The 16,076-nt window shown below is 39.5% G+C and overlaps 1 protein-coding gene across 3 annotated transcripts in view; it reads right to left on the minus strand.

Moving 5' to 3' along the window:
- LOC145293822 (uncharacterized) overlaps positions 1 to 12,744 on the minus strand; it is a 564,435-nt gene extending 551,691 nt beyond the window's left edge. For 2 of the 3 annotated variants that reach the window (XR_013869774.1, XM_080140456.1), the window contains exon 1: positions 12,610 to 12,655. Coding sequence is in view for 2 of the 3 variants with exons in the window: in XM_080140456.1 (XP_079996582.1) it covers positions 12,610 to 12,643 (34 nt within the window). In the remaining variant the exon portion in view is untranslated. Of the gene's footprint in view, positions 1 to 12,609 lie in introns of all 3 variants that reach the window. The other variant, XM_080140462.1, reaches the window with a different exon arrangement.
- Positions 12,745 to 16,076: the final 3,332 nt, after the last annotated feature.

The raw sequence follows: 16,076 nt of genomic DNA on the forward strand, positions 1-16,076 counted from the left end.
GCAAGTTTTTTTTGTTTGTGTTTTTATTTTTCCCAATTCACATTAATAATTCAAAGATAATCACCATTTATAAATGTTACTCAATAAAATGCAAAAAGTTCACTAATTAGTTGTCATTCCTTTTTTCATAAGAGTTATTTCCCCTGTTTGACAAGTTTGTTTTTTTTAATAAAAGAAAAGTTACTCGATTTGTTTCGAAGGGTTATTCCCCTTTTACCATTTTTTTTTTCAAAAATTCAGTCATAATTCAAAAAAAATTTTCCAACAGAGCTTCAGTCATAATTCACAAGATTTTTTTTTCATACTTTGTTATTAATAGCACAGTCTCATAATTAGAGGGTATACAGCCCTAATCAGGGTCAAGGACCCGCTTTTTATTAAGCTAGGGGAAGTCTTTCTCACCTTAAGTAGTCGCAGTTGAAAGCAGGGTTGCGGAGTCGGATGGTGAAAGTCCGACTCCGACTCCTTGAATTCCTAGAATTCCGACTCCAACTTCAACTCCTTTGATATCTTAGACTCTGACTCCCAACTCCGACTTCGACTCCCGACTCCTTGACCTCTATGTAGAAATTTATACTATAAATCCATATACCAGCCTCCCACATCTATTCAGCATTTTATAATTACTTTTCATGTACATCATTTTTTATGTTTAACATTCACTTGTATGATAAATATACTCACATATACAGTCTACCTGCTCTATTTATTTATTTAATGTTAACTCCTAACAAGGCATATCACCACTTGGACGAAAAAGGCTAATTTTTGGTCCCATGTCTAGGAAAGTGTTATGGCGAGATGAGCAATTCACCGCCGGAACTTTTTATCGAAAGAATGTTATCACTTTTTATCAAAAGAATGTTACCTATCCCAAAATATTGTAGTTCCTTTTGAACTGAAAGCATAATAAAATTTAATTGTAATTTTTTTCATCTCTTCGTTATTTTAACTTATTCTATAAACTTAGAATGTCTGCTTTAAAGGGATACTGCTTTGCCTCCAAGACTCCTTCCTGTCTGTTTTGCGTGATAAAATTAAAACTCCTTATACTCTTAAATCCTCCCCAAGTCACTGTATATCTATATTGTATATTAATGCTGTATTTTTGTAAGATATTATCTCTCCTGTTTCAACTGGACAAAAAACCAATTGCTCTTCTCCCCAAGCTGATATAAAATCACATACTTTGAACGTACCTTTAGAGGAGGGTTTAGCTTCTGGTCCTAAACTTTAGTAGGCTGACCTTTTCAAAATCGATAAATACTAAACATCTATAGATTTCTATTGCTAAGGCATGCATTAGCTTAACCTATATTTATACTCTATAGAATATCTATTAAATAGATAACTAATAGTGACAGTTTGTGCCCAGATTATAAGTGATCTATATTAACTAGCAACTATATCTTTCTTACATTAGATGGGATAAAGTTTACTTCAAAACTAACACCTAAAGCACATTTTGAAACGCACCGTAACCCTTATACTATAATTTTCCAATTAGTCACTAATCCACAAACCATATTTGATCTTTGCTTAACCTTAGTAGATATTCACCTTTAATCTACACCCCACATTCATACATACCTCCTTTAAAAACGTAACCAATCTTAATCCTATTCTGAGGAGTGTAACTTCAAAGCAGATACTAATTCTTTAATACTAACTCTACCAATCCTTACTATCCATGCGGGAGCATAGAAATATCTTGCTTTGAAAACCCTCTCAGTGCTGATGGATCTGGTTAGGTTATCCATCTAGGATAAGGAAACCTCCGATTTGTAAACCTGTGCCACTGACCTCATGCGTCTTGGCACCAAACAGGGGAGGGAGGCCCCCTCATTCCTGGACAACAACCTCCCTAGAGCTGGTGACTTGATCAAATCACCGGTTTGCAAACCTAAACTGCTTAAGGAGCAGATAGGCTCTGCCTATCTATACTCCATACTCCTTCTTTGCCTATTAGCCAGGAGCAGAGGTGCAACCAGAAGGACTCATTAGAGATGCCCAGTGCTTGGCCTTGTTTTTTTTTTTGTTCTTTTTTTGTTTTTTTACATGTAGGTCACCACTTATCAAGACTCGAAGGCCACTCAGGGATAAGGGTTATTGCATGTACAGTAATCAATGAGATAGTATTGTAGTAATCATTAGTATTGAGGGTTTTGATAGAGGGAGCGGTTTGTTAGGAGTTTGTTTATGTTGGACTTGCCTGACCAGGGCAATGAATGCCATCTCCCACATTTGCCTTATTCCCTTCTCCTATAACTGGGCATCTTGGGTGTGCTAATTTACCATATATGCAAACATGATTGGACTGGGCCACTCCTGTCGGACAGGTTTGAGGGTACCGGTTTGACAGTTGCTGGTTGCTGTTTCCAACTGAGAGTACAGGAGCCCTAACTCGTTGATAGCACTTAGAGCGGCTGTTCTGTCATCAATTGTGTAATATCGGGATATTTGTAATGCCATGTCGTGCATGGAAAGGCACCCTGCACTCATCTCTGGTGGGCATACCCGAGGCCACATTCATGTGGATGTGGAGCTGGCTGATGGTCTACTCGTGTTGCATGATGGTGGCTATGCACATCCGTTTTGCCTAGCACCTCAATCTAGATCTGAAACTACTAAATAGAATTAAATGACAGCTTAATCCAAAATAATGTTCAACTAGACACACACTCATGCCTCCTCCCTTGGGACTTGCATTTACACATATCCGAGGACTTAGAACTAACTTAGATGATGTAGAATCATTTCTCCTAGCAAACTCCCCGGATATATTAGCACTAAGTGAAACTAACTTGCACTCCTCCAATCCCTCTAACATCTTTAACATGTCTAGTTATCTTCCACTTTTTCGTAAGGACTTTAACAGGAACGGACTTATTTGTAACACCCTCCCCATGTTTAGGGAATCTAAACTAGAATCAGGTGACCAGGCCTTCATGTGCTTTAAACTAAATTTACAACATAACGTTAGATATCTGTATTTTCTTTATTGCTCTCCATCAACCCAGGACTCAACTATAATCAATCATGTCTCTGACAGCATAGATGTAGCACTCTCCCTTGACACTAGCACCCAAATACATGTATTTAGTGACTCTAACGCACGCCACAGAAATTTGCTTGGCTTCTCTAACTACACTGACACAGCTAGTAGCATCATCCATAACTTTGCTATATCTCATTCCTTGACACATTCCTAACCCATCTCCCAGATCGCCAGGAACAGCAAGCCTCACTTCTTATCTATTTCTGACAAGAGATTCTGAGGATTGTGTAACAAATGCTGATTGCCCACTTAAGAATGCTGATCATGCTGTGATAATGATAGAATCACTCTAAACTCTCGACCCCAAGTTGAAGAGCCATTGCTCCAAATGACAACGTACTAAAATAAGGCTGACTGGATGCCATTATTTCTCTTCCTGCAGAATAGTGTGCAAACTAAATGTTTCAAAGCAGCAATTGAAGCACATGTTCCTACATGGAAGTTCTATCGCAACCCCCACTTTCCTCAATGGTTTACTTCTACTTGCGCAGTTGTCATTGCTCAGAAACAACATGCATACCGTGATTTTTCCAGCATAAGTTCTGTACAAACAGACAAAGTATATAGAAGCTAGAAGTAATTGTAAGAAAGAAGCAGCAACAGCTAAGTGTGAATATACCATCAGGAAACGCATTGAAGCGCAGAAATTAGGAACTCATAATTTCTGGAAAATCTACAATAATATAGTAAATAATGGGCAATCAATAATTCTCTCACTATCCAACAATCATGAGGTTGTTTGCACAGCAACTGACAAAACCAATATGTTTGCCCATTATTTTCCCTCAAACTCTACCTTGGACCCAGCAAACCATTCCCTTCCTGATTTTTTCTCGGCAGACAGAAACCACACAAGTTGATCTGAAAATCACCCCTTCTCAAGTACATGATATCATAAAAACTTAAACACTTCAAAAGCATGTGGACCTGATCTCATCCCGGCTGTGCTATTAAAAAAATTCTCCAGCTGAGATTGCTCCAGTTCTCTCTAAACTCTTTAACAAATGCCTTAGCAAATCTTGCTTTCCTGACAGCTTACAAAATCTCTGGAATACAGTTTACAAAATCTCTGGTGAACGAACTGACCCATTAAATTATTGCCCAATTAACCTCCTCAAGCTTTTCGCCAAAATATTTAAGTCTTTAATTAATCAAACTCTATTCTACCACCTTACAGCTGCTAAACTTCTGACCATCAATATGGATTTAGGCAAGCCCGTTCTACTAATCTCTGAACGTATATACCAAACACTGAATAAGGCAGGGGAGTGGAGGGCAGTAGCCCTATATATATATATATATATATATATATATATATATATATATATATATATATATATCTAAGGCTTTTGACAGGGTATGGCACGATGGTCTTATGAGAACAAAATCCATGGTACTATTGGACGAATGCTTAACATAATTAAATCCTTCTTAAATAAAAGAAGAATCCTGGCTGTCCACGATGGCCGTACATCCAAACAATATGATACAAATGCAGATATACCTCAGGGACTGATCCTTATCTGATAAAATTGTCTCTGACATGGGTATATTTGCCGATGACATGACTAGCAGATCTTGCCCAAATATGGCAACAGTACTTCACAGAACTCTATAGCAGGCACGTGCGGAAAACTAATGAGCAACTATCTAAGGCAATGGCGGAAACCCTAGAGGAAGACCTTCAGTCTGTAGTGTAATGGGGTCATAAATGGATGGTAATGTTCAATGCTGCCAAGACAAAGCTTGTTTCCTTTAATAATTACATGAAACCTTACCAACCACCAATAGCTATGGCTGAAGATACATTACCTGAAAGTACTTTGTTCAAACTCCTCGGCTTAACATTCACAGGGAGTATGAGTTAAAATAAATACATTGAGATCATTGCTAAGGTGGGCTCTCTCTACCGTGCTAGAAAGTTACTTATGCCTGAAAGTATCCTGTACCTCTACAAAGCCACCATCCACCCATGTATCGAGTACTTCTGTTACATTTCAGCTAGTGCATCTGCTACTAGTCTCACGCTCCTGGAAAGTGTTCAAAAGAGAGTCACCAACCTGATAGATTGTGAACTGTTATATAAGCTTCAACCCCTGTCCCATCAACAAAATGTTGCATCCCTCTACTTGTTTTAAAAGTATTTTAATGGTGGATGCTCTGACGAACTCTAAGCTCTTGTACCCTCTCGATGAAAATACCTCTGACAAACCCGACAAGCAGCAAAGTCCCACCCCTACACAGTAGAGATCCCCAGATGTAAGAAAGCTTACATAGCTTCTTCCACAGAAGTGCTAGACTTTGGCATTTTCTTCCAAGTTCCTGCTTTTTCTTTTTTTCTTTTTTTTTACATGGGCGTCACCACTTATCAAGGCCAAGAGGCCACTCGAGGATAAGGGTTAAAGAGTGTTCAGTAGAAATTGGACAATATAGTAATCGTTAGTAATGGAAATTCGGTAAATTTGTTAACTTATATGGAACGGCTCATCAAAAACATGTTTACGTTAGAATTCAAGACAACCATATTGTAGTCAGCTGGAAAGCAGGAAAACGGACGACAATTCCATAGGCGTGCAGTTCTAAGAAAGAAGCTTTGCTCACGGAATCTCCGTTTAGGTTTAGACACAGATAAAGAGTGGGGGAAATTAGTGATAGTGTTTTCTGCTAGACGAGTGTTTCTTGTGAATGTTTGGTGAGTGGGGACGATCTATTGGAGCTCAACCGAGCACTTGCCATGAAATAACAATAAAACAAACTCACAACATCTCTTCTGTTAGAAAGAGGTTGCAGGGAAGAGAAAAGGATATCCCCTACGAGGCTACGAAGTCTATTTTGAACTCTATCAAGGCAGGATAAGTCCTTTCTAGCAGATCTTGCCCAAATGTGGCAACAGAACTCCATCCTTGGAAGTACCTGGCTTTTATATAGAGAATTGCATCCATAGTGAGATATCTACTGTATCGGTAGAAAGATCCCACCATTTTTCCAGCGGCCTTGGCAACGGATTTAATGTATGCATTCCATTTAAGATCAGGAGTAAAGGTCAAGCGCAGAAGCTTGTCAAAACATGACGCCTCCCCAAGACGAGAGCCATTCATTTCAATTGATACCAGATGGGGATCAGAGCGTTGATTATGTAAAGATAAAAGCTTGGTTTTAGATGCATTAAAAGTAACAAGCCACCTCTTTCAAGTGGTACAATGGTACCACTTGCTCAAGATCAGAGGTGAGAGAATCAGAGAGAACTTGGTCGTTTACAGTCTTAGATGTGCTTCCCCAACTGTACTGACATGCAAGTGTAATGTAAACTCTGCTAAACTCCCTACATAGTACCCCTGAAACTTAGATCCCTGATAGAACTGGCAATGTGCCTTGATTGGTTAGAAAATGTAATAATAAAACTGATAAAACCAAACAGGGAAAGCATGTAAAAAAATAAATTCATTGGACTTAAGGAGTCGGAGTTGGATAAAAAACTCTGACTCTGACTCCTTGTACTCTTAGAAATCCGACTCCGACTCTGACTCCAGCTAAAACCTCCGACTCCAACTCCGCAACCCTGGTTGAAAGTCCACCCCATAATTTCACAATTCAGATCTTGTAAGAATTTCTTTCAACTGAGGACTTCTTCTCATCTCAATAGATGGTCATTCAAGCTATCGTTGGGATTTTTCAGTTTCAGACTCCTGCAAGAATTTTGATAAACTAGAGGGAAAAGAAAAGAAAGAAATCTTCGAGCCGTCTTCAGTTCCTGTCTCTCAGCATCGGGGAGGTTTTCGGAATACCCTTCAATTTCGTCAGCAGCAATCGCATTTTCCAAAATCACAGGCGGGTTCAAACCAGGGTCTCCATTGTCATTTGTGCAATCAGCCCCGAGATGCTCATCTCCTTGCTTCCTTCTTACATTCGTCCTTTTCATACAATCGCCAGCAACAGCACAATTATCATTACTAGTGTGCTCACTCCCGCTCCTGTAATCACTACCTTATGAAGTCTATTATGAAACCACACCGTGACCGTCGCATCACCCAGTAAGCCCTTCTTCAGTGCGTTGGTGGAATCGTCTTTGCTGTCCACAAGGCCAGATCTTCTGTGATCGCCTAGAAATTTCGTCTTCGGAGATACCGAGTAAAAAAAAATAATAATGAAACATCAGCACATCAAAGAATTTTGAATAATAAAGACTCCAGAGATTGGGTTATATAGATTGTATTAAAAGAAAACCATAAAAGAAATATATACAATTTGGAGTATGAGTTTGTAAGCAAGCATTTAAACTTCTAAGTGGGGCTTCCACTTATCGGGCAATAGGCGAGGGGGGAGAGAGAGAGAGGAGGTGAGGTGGCTTGACTCTCGGACTCACTCTGTTTTGCTCCGACTTCTGTTCTTTCGGAATCTGTCTTAATTCTGACTTTCTTGGAAATGTCGCATCCCTCTACTAGTACAGCACTGGGCGGGGCGACAATTACCAATTCCTTCCCGACCAATCAGAATGCTCAATAACCAAATCTATTGTCTATTTTCATCGTCACAGTGCTGGTCTGTCCCAATTCGGTGTCGTTCATAGCGACAATATCCCTGTTGGTTTCCAACACTCTCATCACCTTCCCTAGATGTTTGGGAGATACCACTATTTCCTCGGGGTTAAATTTTCCCTTAAACCCCGTGGGTTGGCTATTTTCTGTCCTCTCGACCTCCACCCATTGAACCTGACGGATCGGGTGGGCCTGTCCTATAAGGCTGCCTTTCTTCATCCTTACTGTCTTGTTAGCCTGGTTGGTCAGCAGGAGAACTTATACCCTGGTTATTGCCTACTACGGCCTCATTGACCACCACCTCGGGACCAACTTCATCTTCTCCGGAAAAGGGGCCTATCTGATAACATTCGCCCCTTTTTCGTCCCTTCTTCGTGATCCACCCCTTACTGGGCACTATCGTTCGGGGTGGCATCACTACATCTTCCTGGATGACAATAGGAAGAGCCTCTGGGAGGTCAATTCCTCCCAAGGGAATCTTCACCTCTCCGACCCACAGAGTTGGCGGGTCGAAACTTATCGTCGCCCCCTGCTGTTTCAACCAGTCTCCCCCTAAGATCAGATCTCCACACAGGTCAGGGGCCACATATACCTTTAGGTCCCAACTTGGGTGGTCATCCCTTCCAAGCGCAATTTCGTTTTATCCGCTTTAGTCAGCTGCAGGTCGACGGGATGCAGGGCCGCCTGTCCGTCAGACGTTGATACACCCCCAAGCTGATTTAGGGACACCAGGGCCAACACCTTCAGACCCCCAATCCGCATCTCACAGGTGAGGTCACCGACTTCTTTCAACAGATGGCGAACCTTGACCCTTTTCTGGTCCTGCCACCCGTAGTGTGGGGAGGTCGGGTGCAAAAGCTGCGGTCCAGGCCTCTGTCTTGTTTTTATCATAGTCGACCGCCCACGTTCCGACCTGCCTTTCTTGTTTCTCGTATGGGATGCCCCACTATTGGGGCACCCTCTTTTAAGGTGGCCCGCCTGTCCGCATCTCCAACATCTCCGCTTCGGGCAACCCCGGGCCACATGACCAGCAGTGCCACAATTCCAACACCCAAAGGGTCTTGTTCTCACAGGGATCACCTTTATTCTTTCAGCGACCCCTTTTGCGTTTTCCTCCTGATTCGTCCTTGTCGCATAGGAGTTCCCTATCCTAGCGGCCTTTAAGCCCACATTTCTATTTCCCGATGCCGGACACCACTTGGCTTCCTGGCCAACCTCCCTACTTTGGGTGCCATTGGTCCCCCTGACCAAGGCGGCGCCCCCCATTTAGTTGGACATTCTTTCGCTCGGTGCCCCCAAGAGTGACCTTAGTTCACCCCTTCCGGGAGTCGGGCGACAGTGCCCAAGTCGGGACTTCCAGGCTTCTGGTTTTGGCCTGGCTTCTCTCTCCCAATTTTCCTCGGGTTCAGGTTTGGGCCGAGATGGGACTTGTCGGGTCCGCCTGGGTGAGGACCCCCCCCTCTTTGAGGTTGGGCTGACGCGCCCGACTCTCTTGACAGGGTGGCGCGAACTCTAGTCCACACCCTCTCACTTGATTGGGCCAAGTCCCGGGCATGCTCTAGCTTGAGAGGATTCCCCTTAAGGACATCTGCCCTCACGTCCCCGTCAATGATAGCCTCCCCGAACACATCGGCCAGCATAGCCTGTATGGCTCCACTTTCCCTCACAGCGCCATCCGGAAACGCCCTCATTGATAACCCCGACACCCTCTCGGCCAGTTCTACCATCTCCTCACCCGCCTTCTGTCTGAGTCTGAGCAACTCCCTCATCGCCTCGATGGTCGTTCTTTCACTTGTTTTACTCGTTCTCCAGTTGACGACGGAGTACGGGCCAGGTAAGGGCGGCATTTTCAGACATCTTCCGCCCTATAAATCTCGAGACTGGCCCTTCGGCCGTCTCATAGACCAGCAGAACAGTCTCTGCATCCTGCAAGCCATATACAAGCCGCTTTTTATGTATAGACTGCAGCCATTCGACCAAATCCCCCGGATTCCCTCTGAAGTGACGAATCCGTAGGTTTCCGAGCAAAGCCCGGAAATTCTCCGTCACTTTCGGACACGTTGACTGATTCTCCTCCCCCGACCAGGAGTCACTTATCCGCTCATGGATTTTCTCCAACCACTGTGCCACCGACCCCTCCGACTCCTCCCTTTCAGGCTCAGCCGTCACCCTCTCTACTCCCCCCAAAGCCTCGCTCTTATCAGTCATTCTCTCTTTCTTTTTTCAAAATTGAGGCCTCAAGGCACCCCAAACCACAATGAGAAAAACCCCAAGTCAAAAATCACGAAAATAAGAGGGTCTTACCGCTTCGCTTCAGATCCAGAGGGTCGAATTCCCGTTGGTCGAGGTATTGCAGTTACACGCTCAATGTTCGCAATGTTCGAAATACCAGGCCGATGTGCCGTAGTTCTTTGATGCTGGCTGGTTCCTTCTTTTCATTTAACGATGTTGTGCTGTGGTTGGTTCATGTGCCGTATTTCTTTGATGATGGCTGGTTCCTTCTTGAATGAATTCAACGATGTTGTGCTGTGGATTTTTTTTTTTTTCCTCTCCGGTTGATGTGCCGTAGCGACCTTTCAGGGTCGAATCCCGGTCACGCAGCAGCAATTATGAAACCGCACCATGACCGTCGCGTCACCCAGTAAGCCCTTCTTCAGTGCGTTGGTGGAATCGTCTTTGCTGCAATGTCCACAAGGCCGGATCTTCTGTGATCGTCTAGAAATTTCGTCTTCGGAGATACCGGGTGCTTGTTGACAGAAGCAGTTTCACAAGTAAAAAAAAAAAATAATGAAACATCAGCACATCAAAGAATTTTGAATAACAAAGACTCCGGAGATTGGGTTATAAGAAAACCATAAAAGAAATATATACAAACAATTTGGAGTATGAGTTTGTAAGCAAGCATTTAAACTTCTAAGTGGGGCTTCCACTTATCAGGCAATAGGCGAGGGGGGAAAGAGAGAGAGGAGGTGAGGTGGCTTGACTCTCGGACTCGCTCTGTTTTGCTCCGACTTCTGTTCTTTCGGACTCTCTTGGTCTTTATATAGTACAGCACTAGGCAGGGCGACAATTACCAATTCCTTCCCGACCAATCAGAATGCTCAATAACCAAATCGTCTGATTGTCTCTCATTGGATAATTTGACTGATGACCAACAATTGGCCACCTCCCACAATCTAAGAATAATTCTAACTCCTCCCCGATCAACCAAAAACGCCCAATGGAAAATAACCAGTTTTCTCTCATTCAGAAACTGCGTAATATGCGATAACCGCGTGAGTAAGAAAACTGCGTCCAAAGAAAAAAAAATGCTTAGATGTGACACTTGTCATTATCAAAGGAATTAACAATTTATTGTTCTGTCAACATCTCGACAAAATATGTTATTGAAAATTGAAAAATCTCTTGATCTAAATTTCAAATGGTTTTAGTCACACCGAATCATTTAATATTTGATTCGAAAAAAACATTCTTTGTAGCCGACAAATGCGTGTGTGAAATTTTAACTCCAAAGAATTTATTTATCTTTTGTTTTGATCTTGTCACAAATATATTTGACGAGTGTGTGTGTGTGGTTTTTAGTTCAAAGCAATCAAAGGAAAAAAATATTTCCCTTTTTTGCACTGGATATGACTGTATCGGAATTTGTCACCATCGCTCGACTTGAAAACAAAACGTATGTTTTTTTGAAGTTATCATTCTGTCCATTTTGACTAAATCATTTATTATTGTTTTGCTTTAAAGAAAGAAAAAAAAATACTTTGGCAGAATTTAAGCCAGCAAGGTTCTCTGGTAGTGCCCGGCACAAGATATTAACATTTATCTTTTTAGTTAACCGGTGTTACCCGGAATAAAATCTTACATCTATCTTCCAATTACCCGATATTGCCCGGGATAAAATACTAATGTTAAATAAAAGCGTCACATCGACCCTAATGGTCTGATGCTGCCTCTTACACTATCCTTAGATTCTGTAATCTCCAGGCCTGCAATTCACTCAAATCTATTTGTCTAACGCCTCCCAGAGCTTTTGGTAACCTAAGTCGAGTATGTGGCGGTGCATGATTGATCAGGGGGTCCCAGAGGCTAGTGAGGTTATTCAATTGGTCATTCACCCACTCTACCTCAGGTGCTTTTAACAAATACTGTTGAAAGTCCGATAACTCTTGTATCTTGAAAGTCCGATAACTCTTGTATCTATTACCTCCCTTTTTTGTTCTTCCCCTTAATAAAGAGTTCTTCTAATCAGTCAACACATGTGTCTATTTTCCTTTGAATTCCTGTTCATTTTTATCTCTATTCCACTAAAATGCACCACTTATGGGCCCAGAATGCTAATGGAAACAGATGGAGCAGATTATCTTTCGACGGAGATAAAGCCAAATACGAAATTTGGGAAGTAAAATTCTTAGACCATTTACGTACGCTCGGTCTAAAAGACGCCATCTTAGGCGTAAACTCTACAAATGAACACGACGATAAAAGAAATGAGGAAGCGTATGCCGAACTGGTACAGTTTCTAGACGATAATGAGAGAAACTGCAGACAATGGAAGAAAAGCTCTAAAAACGCGAACATTACGCAGGAAAAAGGAAGCCTAGAGTCATTTCTTTATACGTCTCTCAAAACGAATAGCGATGAAAGTATCACGGACTACGTTATAAGAACAGAAACCGTTCTAACAGCCCTCAGACAGACAGTGGACAATGCTTTAATCATCGCGATGATATTAAAGGGATTACCTAGCCAGTTCGACCCATTTTCTATATATGCAACAAAGAACTAACGTTCTCGGTATTTAAAATCGAGCTTGACAGCTTTGAAGTGACTCTGAAGCACAAAAACGAGTCTAGCAGCGACGACGTGATATCTACAGACTGTGCCAACAACAAACGAAAAATGTGGTGCAACTACTGCAAAGACTCATAAAAGAGTCTTGCCGCTACAAATGTAGGGACACTATGAAAAAAGCAGCGGAAGAAGAATATACGTTCACATTCAAAATGGAGGACTCACGTGTGTTTGCTTGTTGACGCTGTGTTGACATCATTAGAGATGAGAAAATTTTAAAATTTCGACCAAACATTCCAGTCAGAAAACCACTACATGGACGGACGGAACAAAAACCAGCAGTGTTGCATTAAAAAGAGGAGACGCAGAAATACACTTTCGTAGACGAAAATGGAAACTGCGTCATAGTTACTTTAAAAATGGCGTTATTGATACCTTCCTACACACAAAAACTGCTACTAAAAACGAAGCAACAGTCATTTTTAAAGAAAATAAAAATGGACTCGTACATAAAAACGGCAGAAGGTTCAAAATATATGTACATAAAAGACTGTACGTACATAACGACTACACAGAACGAAAGCACCGAAGACAGCTGTCATGAATGCTATGACGTCGACGGTGCCCGGAAAACTCGTCCCGGGAAAACTCGTCTCGGGAAAACTCGTCCCCTTTCGCTAGGTAGGAAAACTGGTCCCTTATTGAATAAATATCGATTGAAAACACATTTTATGATCGTTCTTGAAGGAGAAATTGTTTTTTTAAAATAGACTATAGCCCCCCCCCATAATATTAAAAAAAAAATTTTTTACTTGTTTGATATTTTTTTTTTTTTTTTTTTTTTTTAAATAAAATCGATTTTCTAAGTGTCCGTTTTCTACCTAACTGGCTAAGTTCTTAGTGGTTTCACTTATTTTAAAGCGTTTATTATGTTCATAAACGAGACCGCATATTTTTTTATATTAATATAAAAAGAATTTACTTATTTACTGTTGTTATAAAAGGGTAAAATCGATTTGGGTTTGTATTACTGTACACATAGATTCGAAAAAATTGTCAAAAAACAAATATATAGCAAATAAATGTTTTCAAAGGCAAGATAAGTTACTTTCCTACCAAACTGGATATATTTTTCGTGTTTTTATTCAATGTAACATGTTTATTCAGCTCGAAAAACATACAGTGTTTACCGATGTATTGGACAATTCAAAATAGCGGCCGACTCTCTCTTAAACACAGTAAGTTCGGGAATAGGTGTTATAAATAATAAACTAGACAAAATACTATTAAAAAAAAACACCGAATATATGTCAACCTATGTCACGGTAATATATATTGAGCGAATTTCTAACAGTATTTTGTCTAGTTTATTATTTTTCGAATCTATGTGTACAGTAATACAAACCAAAATTTTAATATTTTTTGAAATATAATTTAGAGAGGTGGGGGGTTTATATCTCCCTCGGAAAAACAACCAACAAAAAATGAAATTAAAAAGATTCTTGATAAACGATAGCGGAGTTTTCAATAAAATTGATTAATAAATTTATTTAGTGATCTCTGAATGATTGATTTTAGAATTTTGAAGTAAAAATTAAAAAAATTAAAAATGAGTTAACGAGAGATTGTTAGCACATGGCATCTCTCGCGCCAAAAAATATTTCGCTTTTGATTTATTAGTTAATTTTTGCAAAATATGACAGGATGTTGATAATTGATAGAATTATAATTTTAAATAACGCATGAGTGCATTGCATTTGGTATGAGAGAAAACGAAAACATAACAACAAAAAACTATCATAATTAAAAAACCAAAACAAAAAAGTAACGCTCCCAATTTTAAATTTTTTTTTTTTTTTTTTTTATTATTGTTTTTATGACTCCAAAAAACATCGTTAAAATAAGAACCAAAAATTTTTTTTAATTAACTTTGTATGAACATAATAAACGCTTTAAAATAAGTGAAACCACTAAGAACTTAGCCAGTTAGGTAGAAAAAAAAAAAAAAAAAAACATTAAACAAATAAAAATATTTGTTTAAAATATTATGGGGGGGAGGCTATAGTCTATTTTAAAAAGCAATATCTCCTTCAAGAACGATCATAAAATGTGTTTTCAATCGATATTTATTCAATACGGGACCAGTTTTCCTACCTAGCGAAAGGGGACGAGTTTTCCAGAGACGAGTTTTCCTAAATTCGACGTCGACGGTGCCGGGAAAACTCGTCCCGGGAAAACTCGTCTCCGGAAAACTCGTCTCGGGAAAACTCGTCCCCTTTCGCTAGGTAGGAAAACTGGTCCCTTATTGAATAAATATCGATTGAAAACACATTTTATGATCGTTCTTGAAGGAGATATTGTTTTTTAAAATAAACTATAGCCCCCCCAACCCCCCGCCATTTAAAAATAGTTTTACTTGTTTAATGTTTTTTTGTATTTTTAATAAAAGCGTTTATTATGTTCATAAACGAGACCGCATATATTTTTTTATATTACTTTATTTTATATACTGTTGTATAAAAATAAAAGGGTAAAATCGATTTTTCTACCTCGCCGACTATGTTGTTTATTTAATTTATTTGGAATCGTTTATTTGGTAAAGAAAAAAAAACAAACAAAAAACATGTCGAGTGTTACGGGAGAACGAGAAATAATGCCCGGTATATCATCTTAGGGGGTCTTGATAATCGCTAAAAAATAGAAAATTAAAGAAATTACTGAGGGAGATTTGGTTTTAAAAAGAAAATAATAAATTTTAATATTTTTTAAAATATAATTAGGGGGGGGTATAAAACCTATATCTCCCTTCGAAAAACAACCAACAAAAAATGATAAACGATAGCGGAGTTTTCAATAAAATTGATTAATAAATTTATTTAGTGATTACTTTCTCTCTTAATGATTGATTTTAGAATTTTGAAGTAAAAATTTAAAAAATTAAAAATGAGTTAACGAGAGATGCAGTATGCACATGGCATCTCTCGCGCCAAAAAAATATTTCGCTTTTAATTTATTAGTTAATTTTTGCAAAATTTGACAGGACGACAATAAATGTTGATAATTGATAAAATCATAATTTTAAATAACGCATGAGTGCATTTGGTATGACAGAAAACAAAAACATAACAACAAAAAACTATCATAATTAAAAAACAAAACCAAAAGCGTAACTAAGAATCGAATCGTTCCCTGTTTTTTAATTTTTGGGTTTTGTTTTTTTTATTGACTCCAAAAAACATCGTTAAAATAAGAACAAAAAAACATTTGTAATTAACTTTGTATGAACATAATAAACCACTAAGAACTTAGCCAGTTAGGTAGAAAACGGACACTTGGAAAATTGATTTTATTTAAAAAAAAAAAAAAAAAAAAAAAAAAAAAAAAACATTAAACAAGTAAAATTACTATAGGGGCTATAGTTTATTTTAAAAAACAATATCTCCTTCAAGAACGATCATAAAATGTGTTTTCAATCGATATTTATTTTTCCTACCTAGCGAAAGGGGACGAATTTTCCGGAGACGAGTTTTCCGGAGACGAGTTTTCCTAAATTCCATTCGACGTCGACACGTGGCATAAAATACTCGGCCACTGTAACTATGACCACGTAACAAAACTACCCGCTGTATATATAGGATACGATAGAAACCGCCCAGAAAGTGGGAAAGTGTACATACATCCGGACACAGACA

This window comes from Euprymna scolopes, chromosome 15 (assembly GCF_053919585.1).
Source record: "Euprymna scolopes isolate OS-2025 chromosome 15, ASM5391958v1, whole genome shotgun sequence".
NCBI classification, from domain to species: Eukaryota; Metazoa; Mollusca; class Cephalopoda; order Sepiida; family Sepiolidae; genus Euprymna; species Euprymna scolopes.